General features: G+C 37.7%; 1 protein-coding gene across 1 annotated transcript in view; it reads right to left on the bottom strand.

Moving 5' to 3' along the window:
- The window catches only part of ITGA9 (integrin subunit alpha 9), a 215,506-nt gene that overhangs the window by 37,004 nt on the left and 162,326 nt on the right, over positions 1-16,176 (bottom strand). The window contains exons 24-26 of the mRNA XM_064705067.1: positions 5,937-6,062; positions 5,243-5,362; positions 3,353-3,454 (exon numbers count right to left, since the gene is read on the bottom strand). Of these exons, the coding sequence (XP_064561137.1) occupies positions 3,353-3,454; positions 5,243-5,362; positions 5,937-6,062 (348 nt within the window). The remainder of the gene's footprint in view (positions 1-3,352; positions 3,455-5,242; positions 5,363-5,936; positions 6,063-16,176) is intronic.

Here is a 16,176-nt window from a genome sequence, read left to right as displayed (position 1 = left end):
TTCCGCCACTTCCTTCCTTCCTTCCTTCCTTCCGCCCTTCCTTCCTTCCTTCCTTCCTTCCTTCCTCCTTCCTTCCTTCCTTCCTTCCTTCCCTTCCTTCCTTCCTTCTTCCTTCCCTTCCTTCCTTCTCTTCCTTCCTTCCTTCCTTCCTTCCTTCCTTCCTTCCTTCCTTCCTTCCTTCCTTCCTTCCTTCCTTCCTTCCTTCCTTCCTTCCTTCCTTCCACTGTCCTTTTGCTCCTTAAGAGCAGTCCTCCTCTTCTTGCACACAAGCAGTGAGCAGAAAATGTGGATGCATTAATCTGGTATTTCACTACTATTCGTTCTCTTGGAGCTTATTGATGGTTTTGCTCATAGACCAAGAAGAAGAGAACCAAACCTTCATGGAAACTCATATGATGAAGAAAATAAAGTATGCCTCCTGAAAATATGACACCAGTTTCAGACAATATATATGGATGCTAGTACCACTGTCATCACAGAGCCAAATCCAAACTCTGATCACCTTCTTCATGTGATTTGTCTAATATAAGAGCTCGAGCAGCCTATTGTAACCAGAACCAAAAATACATAATTAAAAATCACATAAAATCATATCCAAGTCCAGAGAAATTATTTCTAAGAATTGCAAAAATGCATATTTTTTTAAAAATCGGTTAACCTTAAAAACAACCTGCTACCCAACTTAGAGATACTCACTCACACTCACGGTTGAAGTTTCTGACAGAGTTGGTGTTTATATGGGTGGTCCACTGATCTTTCTTATACTACCATAAAAATATCAGCCTTCCTTTTCTGTTTGTCTCGCGTCTCAATTTATCTTCTTTACAGAGAATTTGCACTCTGATACTACACACTACAATGTAATAGCGCCAATTGAAATAATGGTACCTGGTCTTAAAAACCATTTAGATGTTAATAATGATAATAAATTAAATAATTATAAGCCCACATTTACCCTGAGAAAGCAAAAAGCCTTTTCAACCTTAGCATGATAAAGTGTCTAACAAATGCTAGGGAACACTGTCATAAACAGTCTCATGGGAAGTCCATGCACAAATGCACGAAAGGAGCTGCTATCCAAATGGATAGAGTACAGCAGTCTCTGGTCAATGAAGAGTGAAAAATGAGCTCTAAAAAGGAAAAGAGGAGGTTCAACAATGACATTTTCTTTCTCCATCTCTATTTCCAGCCAAATAGTTGTGGCTTGCAACAACTACTCTTCCCTTCTGCATTTCACAAGAAGAGAACACCGAAAAATTAATACCTTGAGCCAAGCCATGTCCTAAATTTGTGCCTGAACATGACCCTGTGCAAAACATACAGCAATACTGAAGCTGGCATATGGAAATACCATAAAGTGGAGAAGAATTGGCACTCATATGAGAAAGTACTTGAAACTACAGATTAATGTTACATGGCTACAGCATTTCAAGCATGCTCGTTTACAGCTAGGGCTTTCCAGGAATTGGAAGGAAGCTCTTGTTTGAAGCTTAAGATAGCTTCCCAACACATACACAGTAAGCTTCATAATGCAACTCAAGGCCTGATGAAAGGCTTTCTGAGAATAGAAAAGGACAATATCTTTTTTTGCCTAATTTTCTTTTTTCTTTCTCTAAGCATTAGATAACAATGAAATACAGCAGAGCCAGCATTTCTAGAAAAAAAGCACTTCTAAATTTTGAACATTAAAAAATAGCAATCTGACACATTTCACGGTGTGCCTATCATTCTTAGACATTCTAAAACCTTTTAGAGTTGAAAATATTTGTCATAGAGATACTGGGTTCTTCCATTTCCTCTGAGACATGGGTATCACAGTTGGGTGTTACTTCAGTCATATTATAAATATGACTGAATGCGATAGGTAATGCGATGGTTGGCTCTCACAATTAAGAGATGAATATTATGTGTATGTTAACAGAAGTTTTATATATACATAGTTATGTTATTTTTATATGTTCTCCTCATAATCCTCTTTCCCTTCTCCCTTATATTGTTGTCACTAGTCCGGGCATTTAGGGGAGGGCAACCTTGTTACCAGGAGGCGCAGCATGGCGACACCTGACCATCAATCAAGTTGTAAGAAAGTGATCTCCACCAATGGATGGCAAAGAAGGAGGTGACAGGACTTTGGGAGGGGCCAAGAGTATAAAAGGCAGAGCATTCATTTTGTAAACGAGTGCAGGGCTGCTGGTCACATAGACTCTCAGAGCTGTAATTTTTTTCCTGATTCAGTACTTTGTTTTATTTTTGTTAAGGTTTAATAAAACTTTGAAAATTTAAAAGTGAATGTTGTTTCTCAAAAGTCATTAATGAAATTTTGCCATGCAATTGCAAGATGTGTTCTGTGCAAGCCGCAGAACTAAGAAGAGGCCAAGCAATGTATCAACACTCAGGACTGCAGGCCACTTACAAGGCACATTCGCGGCAATGGCTATGTTTTTCATTTTAACTTCCAAGCCTATTGTATAGAATGGTAGAGGAACCTGACAAAGAAAAGAAAACAGAACAGAAAAAAGAAGATTGTGTCATATAAAATAACTCCTTTTTCTGACAGGTCTAATGAAATAGAAATTCAAGACTACAGTTACAGACATGATTGTTGAGGGATACCTCTGGTGCAAATAGCTGAGTTTGCAAACTGCAGATGAGATGCTGATTGAAATGCAGATTGAGCCCTTCGTAGGTGCCCAAGACAAGAGACTGTGAACTGGGTGGTGCCAGCCAGGTGTATGGACACTGAGACACAGCAGTAGCAGTGAAGTGGCAGATTTTTGGATAACAGAAAGAAGGAAGATAAATGGCACCAAAAAGGTAGAAGACCCAGGAGGAAGAGGGAGATCAACACAATATGTGGTATCATACTTGATTTTTACCAGCTTAGCACAAGAAAAAAAAGTTAAATTAATTTCTGAAAGTTTAGACACCTTTTTCCATTTTCACAGCTCCCAAAATATCAGTAACGTTTCTAAATATTTCATTCTGGCACATGTGAAAAGACTTATTGAGGTTTCAAGTCTGTTCTAGGTTTTCAAGGGAAATTTGAATTACAAAGCAAATATTAACCATGAATCAAGGCCTAAACCTAATTTTTGATTAATACCTCAAGGGTATTTTAGCTAGTACAACACAGATCACTCTGGTTTGAAATAACAACATTCACTCTGTTGACATGGTTATCACAGAGAGCCAAACCACAAAAACACAGTTCACAGTACTGTTAGTCCAGTCAGTCAAAGTCTAGGCACTCTTGTGGGTGAGCCCAGGCACAAATTCCAGTTTGTATAGAGCTCTCAAGGATTTCCAGCCCACTGGGTCAACGAAACATTTCTCTTTAGCTTTGTGTACTCACTGGTTTTTCTTCTGGGTTCCCATTGGGCACCTCCACGACTCTGAGGTCATGGTCCACCTGCAGCCTTGCCCTTGTGACAAACTGGATGACTGATGAACTGTCCTGAGGAGAAAAAAGAGGAACAACAGGACTTAACAACAACAACAACAAAAGCACCAACCCCTTGTCAAAAAAAGCCCAACAAACCATCAAACAATTGCCAGTATAATAAATACACCCAGACAATGCTTAGTGAAGGTTAGGTTGGAGTTAAATACCAGCCTGGTTACAACTCTGCTTTGAAAAAATATACTTTATGCTCATAAAAGATGTAACTGAGCAGATTATTTCAGATTATAGCAACATCAGGTATGTTAGACTTTAAACACATACTTTGTATTTGGTTTGTTGATATTTCCCACATTTATCATGAAAGCAAGACAGAGAATCCAATGACACAGGCAGGCTCAATATTAACTGTGAAAAATGTTCACATTTGTTTTTCAAGTGAACAGAAAAATAATATACAGAAAATGAGATAAACTACAATATATCCCGAGGGAGAACCTCTTATTTGAATCTGTGCATGGCAACTATCTTATTCACTGTACAATTCCTCTCATTAATATGTATTTCTCCAATAAAACGCCCGGTGCATTTTAACATGCACATTTCAATAAGATGCCATTTGAACTTACAGATTACTCACTTGTATGTGGTTTGCCTTGGGAAGAATATGTAAAAAGTAGAAAACAGCATGCACTGGTGATACTCAAACGTGTAAACACTCTATGTCTTTTAAGGGAGTGTTGCTAAAAGTAATCTTAGAAGAGACCCAGCAATGGGATGAATCCTGGCTATATCCCAAGAAGCATTTTTTGCATGCACTCAGTTGTAAACTATGTAAACTATGTAAATATGTAAACACTACTTATTTGCATATTTCAGCATTTCTATAAGTATGTAACAAATATCTGAAACTTCTGGCCATGTCTGTACTTCTTCTTTTCAAATATGAGCAAACATTAACAGACTTATTGGTTTCAATTGGAAAACCTCAAGACTATTAATTGTTTTCTAATAAGGGCTCCCTCTGATGCTTTTAATCTAACAGCTATAAAAGACAGGTTTATTTTAATAGGTTTATGTTATCAATTTTCTCCTTCAATTATCTTATTCCCTCATAACCATACAGCATCTTGCCAGAATTAGTCAGCATTTTTTTAAGTAAAGGAACATATGTCAAAATGCAGTAAATCACAAAAAATTTAAAAGATTTACTGTCTGATTCAGCAGCTTCAGAGAAGAAAGAAATTGAATGGCAACCATTTGTTTATTGCCACAAATGTTAAGCTCAGCATTAATGTGGTCATGATGCATCTTCTTTGAATAACAATAATAATTTAATAAATAATAAATAATTTATTTTATATTATTTTTATTATATTTTATTATTTTATTGTATTTATTATCTTATTTATATTATTTTATGTTTATTATTATTATTTAATAATAATAAAAATACTTCTATGTCTCTCTTTACACGGGAAGATAATACATAGCTGGTCACAGTTTACATTCACTTACATTTTTTAGAATGAATACTTACAGAAATCAATGAGATCTTCAGAAATGTCTAGCCTAAACATCATGCACACAATTAGGGGTCTCGTTTGTCATTTTTTAATGTATAAATTTCTGAACTAAATTTATTTCTATTCTAATGAGTAATGGGTAAGAACTAAGATTAACACCTCTGTACATGCTGTTAATGAGTAGATCTGTTTTCTTTGATACCATTATTCTTTTTCACACACTAGTAAAGAGGAAGAAATTGAAGTTTTGAGTTTATTGGTTCACCTAAGCACACTTAAATTGGCATTGAAGACAACCTACAAGGAGACCACGTACTTTCTTGAGTATCTCGGTATTCAGCAGCATGTAGATATTTATATCACAGGACTCTGCTTTAGGTAGTGAGCTTATGTTGCAGTGTAGAATTAAACAAGATCTGCCTGGTCTTTCACAGTCCTACAGGAAATATGGAAAAAGTTGTTAGGCAAAGGAGATAAAAATTAAATGATAAATGAAAAATTGTAAAATTCAACAATAAATTATAAACAGCAAACACACCAGAAAACTAAGTTATATAACTGCTATATAATACAGCACTCTTGCACTGAAACAACAACTTTCAAGACCTGAAGATAGTTGGCAACAGATGCCTGCATGAAAAGCAGCCAGGTAAAATTCAGTCCTCTACAGAGCTGCTGAGCCAGGCAAGCATTCAAAACTGAAAGGAACAGGACTGCTGCAGCACACCAGCTCTTTGTGTGGGTCAGGCAGTGCAGTGACCCACTGCTCCCACATGCCTTTGACAGAGCAAAGGCTCGGGTTACCAAGTGTGTGCTGCCACATCAGCTAAATCCCTATCTGCTGCACTTCCTGAAACTTCCTGTTTAGTTTTAAAAAACAGACAATTACAATCATTACGTGTCCCCCCAGCATGAACTATCTGCTTCAGATCGTCATGCGAAACCATGCAAAATGTTTTGTAAAATGTGCTGTATGTTCAAGTGATGCCATAAGCAGTACTGTTTCTTACCAATACTTTTCTGCCAGACTTCGTGAAAAAAGCAAATATTGTGTGGAAAATGTTTTCATTTTCTTGAGGAACAACACATGGGCTGTGGCTTCTATGGAAAGAACAGCTTCCTTTGTCCTGACCAACCTGCATGCACAATTATAAATCACAATTATTATTCCAAATTAGTGAAATTACACAAGAAGTTTGAATTAGTCTGTCTGTAGAAACACACTTTAATCTGAGCTAAATGTCTGGACTCCCATTAATAGTCAAAAGAGAAAAAACCTTGGGAGTCAAATAACCCTAAAGAAAGTATCTGAAGTAAGCCAGATAATCATGCACTGGAAATGCTTTAACTGGACAGGATACAAATATGTTTAACCTAGCTCACTTGTAGGTGTCTGTGTTCTACGTGTCTGGAGATAGAGGAGAAAAACCTCAGTAAAATATATGTTATGACATAGCATTTTAAATCAATAGTTGTCCTAGTTACAGAAATAGTAGGCAGAGTTTAGCACTAGGGCTGACCCAAAAATCTTCCTCTACATCAACCTACACCAATTTGTTTATTGTTTCTTTAAGACTTGGAGTCAGAAGCAGAATCTCTATGTTTTACCCCAGTTCACAAAACCTGGAGGGGTGCTTTGTGCCTTAAAAAACAGGGAACAGAAACATGGAGCTCTCTCCCCTTCTTTCTGGGCTCTCAAGCATTTCAAAATCCCTGCAGCCGCTGCCATAGGCCATTTGCCGGGAGAGGACAGATTTGCCCACGGTTGCCTGCAGCCGGCACAACAGAGGTCAGAGGCGCTCCACGAGTTCCAGCCACTGCCAGCAGCTGCACCACGCGAGGGAGAGCCCCGGTGGGTGGCGTGGAGTAGGCAGCCCAGCAGCATTGACTGCTTTTGGACAAATGTCGCTTTTCCAGATTTTTTTTTTTTTGTCCCTGTTCTCCGTCGATTATTCTTTTGGTGGAGCAGGGGAGGCAGGGAGTTTTGGAACATCAAACAACAAGCTTGTTTCCTGTGTTGTTTCCTCTCTTGGCTATGGGGCCCAGGGATGGGATTCTCCACCATTTTATCTGTGCTCCCCGGGACAATCAGGGGGATCTCCTCCCCATTTGTGTATGAGAGTTGAACCATTTGCAGTTCACCATTTAAACCATATATTTGTTGATTATTGCTGGTTTTGTTAAGTAAACCGTTATTTTCTTCACTTGTATCTCTTCGTATTTGTCTTTCCTCATTAGTGGAAAGGAAAGAAGTTAAAACTAAGGGGAAGCAACTTATTTCAGAGACCTCACCCCATAAATTGTCTTAAACTAAGACAATAGTGTTACCCTTTGTACTACCTTTTTTGATGTTTTGGCCAACTCAGGTGCATCCCTGTTTATATCAGAACTAAGAAGATAAATCTTGTGTAAATGCACAAGCCTAGGCACTAAGTCTGTTCTTTTACCTTTAGCAGAAATAGTACAAAACCACCTTTTTGTGTCATTAGCTTATTCACTTGCCCAAGAAAGTGGTAACTGAGCCAAGTAAGACTTGAAAAGTACCAAACTGATAAAATGAGCTTCAGTCAAGATAATCTTGCTCAAGAAAAGCCGCCTCACTTTTTGCAACTAAGAAATATTTACTGAAAAAAATGACCAAAATTTAATAAAAAGTATGACAACAAAGTATCAGCAAATTCTTCCTGCTACTATACTTAAAGCCTGTAAGTGAGAGAGGGAGATTTTCTCACAAACCACCAGCTGACATTCTTGCACATACTGCCTTTGACCTCCTCACATCCTATGACATGATAAAAGACTGAAAACTTGTACCTTACTAAATTCATAAGTCCTTGAGAGAGAGAAAGAAAAAGCTGTCACAGCGGTTACAGGTCTGTCTAGATTTTAAATGCTATTTCCAGACAAGGGATATGTATGTCTCTTTGAAAGTGATATAGATCACCTGTCTGCTTCACTGGCCCACAAATTCTTCATAATCTGTTTTTTGCAGCATGTGTATCCAAAGTTTACAGACTGCTTGGGCTCATCTGAAGATAAAGACTGATTTGTCTAGATCAACTGAAATGAGTTTTCATTATTTACTTTAGGTAAGAGATTCACAAAGCTCACAGACATTTATTTCTTTGATCTTTCACAGGTAAATTAGATCCACATCAACTAGAAGGCTTGCGTTAAATTAAAAAGTCAGGATCTATTGTGACAGATGAGTATTGTGATGATTGACTCTCACAATTAACAGACAAATATCATGTATGTAGGTTAAGAAAAGTTTTATAAATTTATAGTTATGTTTTACCCCCTTGCATTGTTATCAAGGGGCAGCCGGGGTTGGGACATTTGGGAGGGTTGGACTGTCACTATGGCAACACCTGACCTCCAATCAGGATTTGAGGAAGAGATCTCCACCACTGGACAGTGAAGAAGGAGTCAATGGACACAACTTTGGGAGGGGCTAAAGGGTTAAAAGGCGAAACCTCAGTTGTGTGGGTGAGCAAATGGTGGGGAAAATCCTTTGCTCCAAGCATTGTAACCTTTTATTCTCTATTCAGTCTTCTATTGTATTTTGGATAAGGTTTAATAAACCTTTCTAAAATTATGAAAAGGGAGTAGCTATTTCTCACATCTATTAAGTACTTGTTATTTATTCCTGAAAGTTTAAATTCCAGATGCCATTAGATTTATGCAAGAGATACAAGAAGGACAGTACAAGTTTTCGTACTACACAAACTTTTGGCATACTTCCTAAATAGTCCTGATTTATATCTTGTAAAAGTAGAGTGTAAAAATGAGCCAAAGCAGAAATGTCTCACAAGACTAAAAGGAATTGTTTAGCATGAAGCAACTTAAACCTGGTCCTTTCTGCTTGAAGTTACTATCTTTTCTTAAACTGAAGATTAGCATAGTTTTTAAAACACTTCAGCTGAAACAGAGAAAGGCACCTCCAGAGGATCAGCTCTGAACTTGGAAATACCTTTTCCTCTCCACCAACTACATAGCAATCCTATATGAAGTGGATTATAAATTCAGTGTTACAGTCCATATTAGGAGGGAAACATGCAAGAACTAAGCACCTCCTGTTACCTGCACTGCTCTGGAACAGACCATCAGGTCACCTATACCCTGTTTCATCAGCCAGTCAGCAGCTACTTCCTAGAAGGCAGACACTGCTACTTGGCCAGCAGAATTTGGGGGAATTCAACCGGGCAGAAATTGGATTACACTCATCTGTGTACCTGTGATCAATCAGCATAAGCTGGCAGGCAGCAGGCAGGAAACAATGCAAAGCAACTGAGCAGAAATCCATTTCTTTTGGCACTCTTGGAAGCCAAAGAGCCTCAAAATTGTGGAAAAAAATTAATAAAAAATTCTAAGTGGATGGATCATGGTAAGGTAGAAGCAAATCCATCCTTTTGCAAGGACTGGCCACAGTTGAATTGGTGGGATATTTTCTAGGGGTTTTGGTTTGTTTGTTTTATTAGGATGACTGTTAGACACTTTTATTTCACATCATGTGTTATTCTCAATTTTTACACGCATAAATATTCTGTAAACCAGCCAGAAAAAAACTTGTGGCAACTTTTCAATAAACTTTGTTTTCAATTACATATTCATCTGTAGATAGACAACTAGTTAAATAAAATCTCAGCACAAAACTGTTTGCATTATGGTGAGACTGAACTGCATCTCTGTAATACAAATCACGATTTGTCTTGTGAGCCTCATTGAGACTTTCTTCTTGTTCAAACATGTTGCTATCCCAGCCACCTTGTGGTACACAGACAAGGAAATTTCTGTCCAAATGTTTATGATTTATAGATGCAAAAACTGTACAAGTCTTTGAAATGCAGTGGGAAGGAAGCCAGGCTCTTCATTGGACTTGGAGTTTCAGGGCATTCCTGGCATTCCAAAACTCTTCGAAAATTTCCATTTCTCCACTTCTCAGCAGCCTATAAACAGAAAAAGACTACCACCAGAGCGGTCTTCCCAGGATCCGGTACCCAACATCTTACAGAAACAGCAGAAGAGACTTCTTTTGAGCAGTGCATAGGATGTTGAAAGAGATGTGCACTGCTCAAAAAACTGGGGCAGGGAACAAGAGGCACAAAAGACAGGCTCTCATAAATCCTACATTACAACTACAGATCAGGAAATAAAAAACTTTCCTAAGAGAGGTACCAAGTAGAATTAGCCCTGCAGCCTTCCAAGAAGGGATTTCCAAGGAGCTTTGTTGGAGCTGTCTCTGCTGAAGGCTGTTTCATTCTGTTTTCCAGAAACTACTTAGTAAGTCCTGAATAAAATAATTTGCAGTCTGGTGCACTGGTCTGGTGTCTACAGATAAATCTGTAGTGGAAGTATACCTAAAATCTGTACCCAGAAGAGGCAGACAAAGTCCATGTTAGCACATAAAGCAGGTCAAAGGAAAAGGTAAACCAGGCTAACTGCATAGCATCTTCAGCACCTATGCTCATATTACACATTTTTCTAACATGCTTTGAGTCTGGTCCTGTGGTCTGAATGTGCTGCAGACACAAATTAATGGCTGACCTAGCAGATTTCACTGAAGAGTTTTACATCGCAGGAAAAAAAGAGTCTAATTTCAAAGATCTTAAATTATTTTTTACTATTTCTTCTTCTCTATATTCAGTGGTCTATGTCATCACATACAGTCTAGACTACCACACATATCATGAGGTTTTTTGTGGTAACAGTGTAAAATTTTTGTAACACAGAAGTATTACTAATTACTGATCCTAGCCTTCAACTCCTGGAAAACATTTCTAATTTTTAAAAATACATTTTTTGCAAAGAAATTACATTTTCAGAATGCCAATTCTAAACTGAAAAATTTGTAAGGGGGTGGTTGTCTGATGGAAATCCAAACATTTTATAAAGTCTTTTCCCACAGATTTGATATATCTATTATTTGTCATTTTCATTACTTGAATGAAGCATGCATTCACTATCTTGAATGTCTTCAACCTTCACATGAGGCAAACCAACATCCAGAGCAAAAGTAAAATCTTCCCACAGAAGTTTTTACCGACAGTCTTTTTACTATGGTTGGGATATTCCCATTCTCTATCAATGTCTTGTCTTAGGCTGAAAAATACTTAACATCAATACACACATCATGTTTTTTCTAGTTTTTACCTCAATTTCAAAGGAACTTTTGTTCAAACAGCGCAGACCCAGTGTTAAGAAATGTTAAAAAAAATTATTCTGATATTCTCACTGTGGAATGTCAGAGTGATTAATGCAGTAGCACAGCCTGCACTCAGATATCACGTGCATTCTTGGACACCACTGGATGTCAGAATAGCCCTCAACATTTCTCAATAACAACACATTATTGTCAGGTGCCTCACTTAGACATCTGTGGCACTTGAAAATATGACCTTTCAGACAGTTTTTTGTGGCCATCCAAAATCTGAGGGACTGAAAATCATTACTCATTCCAGAATACATGTGTGTGTGTGTGTGTGTGCATACATATATGCCTATGTGTATGTATATATATGTGTAGTCTCCTATTGTATTCAACACATGAACATATACATGTAATATGCATAAATGTAAGAAGATACAAGCCAGAACATTTTTACTACACAGACTTGTCGTGGCACCTTGCATAACAGGCCTCTACATGTCACCATAACTCTGCAAAGGCTAATAATATTACTAATCTGTCATTATGCAGAACAGCAGAAAATCCCTTATACTGCCTCTACCCACACCATTCTGTCGTGTTTTGATTCTATAAATGATCACACACTCATTCAGAGGTAAGTTAGTCTCTAGCTTTGTTAATTTACTGTAAATTGCCCTCCCCATGAAAAGCCTATGAACATGCTTGAGAGACATTTAAATAGGACCACCTGTACAATGGGTTACTCTGCCAACTTTTTGTTGTCAGCACAAACCACTAAATTTCTCAGAGACAAGATATAACCACCAGGAAAGCATGCACGTTATTTCATGCATTTAAAATGCTCTATCTGCAACAAGAAAGAAATGACTGCAGGATGACTTTAATGTATTCTGAATATTTGAATCTGAATTACTGTTTTCGTGCTACTCTATAGGTTGAGCAGAGGCAAACCCATAAAGTAGAAATGGTTTTTCATCATGTAAGATTACATCACTCTTGAGAAAAAGTGTCAGGAGGACATTTCAGAGTGTAACAGCTGTATGTAAAACATATCATGTACACTCCACACACACCACAGCCTAAAATGCCTGCAGGATTTTTTAATAGGGCTGTATGAGAATAGCATGGTGAATTTATTGCATACATAGGGATCACCATCTCTGACTTTCCCTGCATGGTGTAGGGATTTATGAGAATACTTGGGCCTGGTTTGCAGCTCCAAGAAGGAAGTGCTAGTAGAAAGGGGAAAAACACCACACATTTTCCCGGAAACACAGAGAATAACCAAGAGCTGCCCATGAAGCCAAGTCACCTGGGAGTGGTTGGAGTTTCTATGAAAAATAATACAGCTGCTGCCTCAGCACATTGCTGTTCTGCTATCATCTCTGTTTCCCACCTTCAGGGTACTTGCAGCATCATCTCTGCCCATCTGTAGCTACTCTCAGAACATGGCAATTTCTAGCAAGCCTTTGGGGCCTTTCAGAAATTGCTGCAGTTCAGCAAACTTTTAGCAAACAGTTTAAGAGTGTAGGCCACAGTACCTGTAACGTAAACTTCACAAGTAAACTGAAAGCCAGTGGCCCCTTCTAGATTTATCCTCAACCCATTAACATGCATCAAAGGCAAGATCTCCCATTTTTTCGGGGCCTTGTATCCAGCACAAGGTGTCAGCCTGGGAGAAGGAAATCAAATACAATTTCAAAATGGGCTGGACAGGACAGCTGAGGACCAAGCATCAAATGCTGAGGACCTACTGGATATTATGAGCTGATGTGGGGTTAAGTATGTGCAAGTGATAGGAGTGTCTTGGAAGAATGAGACAGAAAAACAGGAGGAAAACTGGCTGTTGCTTCCAACAAAGCATTATGTACAATCTCCCTGTTGCACTGCTGTATATAAGAAGCCAAGGGCTATTCCTGTATTTATTGGCTGACATTTTACAAAATAAATGTGTGAGTAAATATATATCTTCAGCTCATTCCTAATACTAGCAACACTAGACTTCCACTAATGCAAAAGAATTCATTGTGATATTAAAACTTAATATCATAATGAATTTTTTCCAAGCTCTTCTGGTAAGTCTGGAATTCCCCTCTTCAGCTAAATCATCAATAGTTGTGGAGCAGGGCCTGGAAGTCAGTAGAACTAAGCTGATGCAAAGCAAGGTGGAAAGTGGAATCCAGACATGAGTGCGTGTGATAAAACAAAACCCACATCCAACATCAGAAAAAGTGTGTGGGCAAGTTTAGGGAAAAGATCAGGAGACACAAGATATTTGGAACAGCAATTTTACTTCCAGGAGACACGGTCAAGGTCAGAACATAGGCCAGTCATTTCACAAAATTTTTAGCATTGTTCAACTCTGTAATGGATGCCTTTCTCATCGTCCCTGGGCTATACTGACTCCAACGGACTAAGAGTTTGGCTGTGGTCTGGCAGAGAGTTTTTACATATTTTCTTCTGTATGTTTTTTAAAGCTGATTTATTTATGTATTAATAACTAAGCAGTGGTTCAAGTTTTCAAACTTGAAAAATAAATAACAGATGTGTTTGTCTTTGTTGCTAACCGTAGCACATTCATCCTCATATTAGGGGAAAAATGTATGCAAGTATTCTGATTCACAGATACTGATTCACCCTTTATTAAATGAACAAATAATTGATAAACAGGGTTAATCTAACATGTCACACTGAGAAAAAAAGGGAACTGACAAGAAATTCCAGACAGGGTCAGACTCAACAGTTGACAAATAAGTTATGTAAATATGTTATCTGACTACTTGCACCATATGCCAAGAATGTTTAATATTCACAGATAATGAAATACATTTGAATCAGAGCTGTCTTGTTGATTCTGGCAATAAATTTTAAAAAACACTGAAAACCAGTAAATAATTTTAAAAATTAATGCAGTTTACCCAACTCTTGAAAGATTTCAATTAAAAATAGCAATGATGGCACAGAAAATCATTAGTCCACAGATCCAATAAGTAGCCTTACAAGGCCATGAGAAGAGGCAAGCAGAAACAAAGTGGAGATGCTAAAGCATTAAATCTGCTTAAGAGGGGAAGTAAACCATAGCCCTCACTTCTGCTCCTCTAGACAACAGGAGAATGCACCAGATGCATATTTGGCATAAATCATGCTGATTGGAACACTTTTAGATGTTTTTCTGATGCACTTAATATATGGCTTAAATAAATAATCAGATTTGATAAACATGATTCTTGCAACATTGGCCTGGTCTTGTCCCTGCAGCCAATTTGCACATACTTAGCAAAAATTCCCAGAAGTACTGCTCTCAAGAACTAGTGATTCCTACCCAGTTTTGTGACAGAAGCAAAGATCTTCTCATGTAAAGTTCCGGACTTACAAGACAGTAGATTCCTTCCTAGACAGAGCTGTACATGCCACATGTACAGAGTAAGAAGAAAAACTGACCACTTGGTATGATTTAACCCTGAGGTCCTCAGAAGATTCAGGCCTAGGAATGAATAACCACCACCTTACACAAAAATCAGCTTACCACTAACATTTATGTGCTCCTCAAATATTGGCCTCTAGCAGATGAAACACAAGAAAGGGTCACTGAGAAGTGCTTTTCCTCTCCCTATGACGAACTGTGAAATGCTTTACCAACATATGAGGCAATATATAATTCTCAGGGTAGGTCTCTATTTTAAAAGCCCCTGAAATCACTTGGCATTTGATGTTCCTTCAGCTAGGTTCTATCTGTCTATATAGTACATCCTTTTCTGTATTAAACACAAATAAGCCCATGTTTGTTCTTTACCTAATTGTTGGACTTTCCCTAAGGGCTGTGTTGATGTTAGGATGAGGAGCAATGAAGACTGTGCAGGTAAGTACATTCCCTTTGGGGCTCAAACAACTCATGTGTTTTGTTTCACTGAAGAAGATGTTTGAATGTATCAGAATGGCGTCTAAGACCTAAACCCTCTTTAGAAGCAGTGGAGAAGAGGTAGAACTTTCAAGGGGATGATTTTCCTTATCTAGTGTAGACAACTGAAGATTAAATGGGTCATTTTCATTCAAAAAACCCTCTTGAGGGGTGGAGGAGATATATTAAGTTAAGCAGACAATGTCATTTGTTTCCAAGACATCCTCAGAATTTCCTCCAAGAAATGGTTTATTGATACTTTTGATATCATCTGGTACCCTGCAGAAGGACTGGAATGATAGACTTTCAAAGCCAGGAGAGGAATCCAATACAAGAAGCTTATTTTCACTCTGATACATGAACAGGGAGGAAAACCCTTCTGTCACCACATATACACAGATAGCATTGTTTTAAATGCTTCCTTGTTCTTTTGCTTCCTTCATTTACACCACAAATCTTGCACATTAGTTAGAGAAGAGAAGAGAAAAGCTAGTCTAAGAGTCAGAATTTAAAACAGGACTGTGTATTAAAAGAATTTATGAAGCAGTTACTGTCTGAATTTCCTTCTTCATTGTTTTTGGCAGGAAAAGCTGTACCAATGGAAAAATGATGAATTCTTACACTAACTCCTTCAAAATAAGAAAAAAAATTTTAAAAATTGTAGATTTTCTTTTCATTCAAGGGGAGGAGCTTCCTTCTCTAGCTAGGAAGAAAAAAACCAACTAGGTTTTTTTCTAGCTAGGTTTACAAAAAAAACAACTATATATATATTTTTCCACACCACAGCAAAACTCCTGATTACTACATGATTACTCACAGTAATCTGCCAAACTTCCTGCTTCCTTCATCATTCTCATAACAGATTATTTACATATCCATTCTATTTCACATCTTTCTCTATCTGAAATTTCTTTTTATCAGAAGGCAAATAAATCATCTTTTTCAAAACTGGAATTCACATATTCAGCAAAAAAAATAGGAGCTATGGGCTATTCACAAAGTAGCAACAGTTTCAGCTGACTGAAAACATCAATCAAACTGCCACTCATTTGAAAGGCCATGATTTTTTGAAGGGAACAGTGTTGTAAAATTTCAATACCTAGGCTATTTGACAAATTTTACTTTAGTTTAGAAGCAGTTAGAAGCTCATTATTTAATTTAATAATGAGCAGGCCACAATTGGACAACAATATCATGCTGC

Source organism: Zonotrichia leucophrys, chromosome 2 (assembly GCF_028769735.1).
Source record: "Zonotrichia leucophrys gambelii isolate GWCS_2022_RI chromosome 2, RI_Zleu_2.0, whole genome shotgun sequence".
In the NCBI taxonomy this organism is placed as follows: domain Eukaryota; kingdom Metazoa; phylum Chordata; class Aves; order Passeriformes; family Passerellidae; genus Zonotrichia; species Zonotrichia leucophrys.
This window is presented reverse-complemented; position numbering and strand designations above follow the sequence as displayed.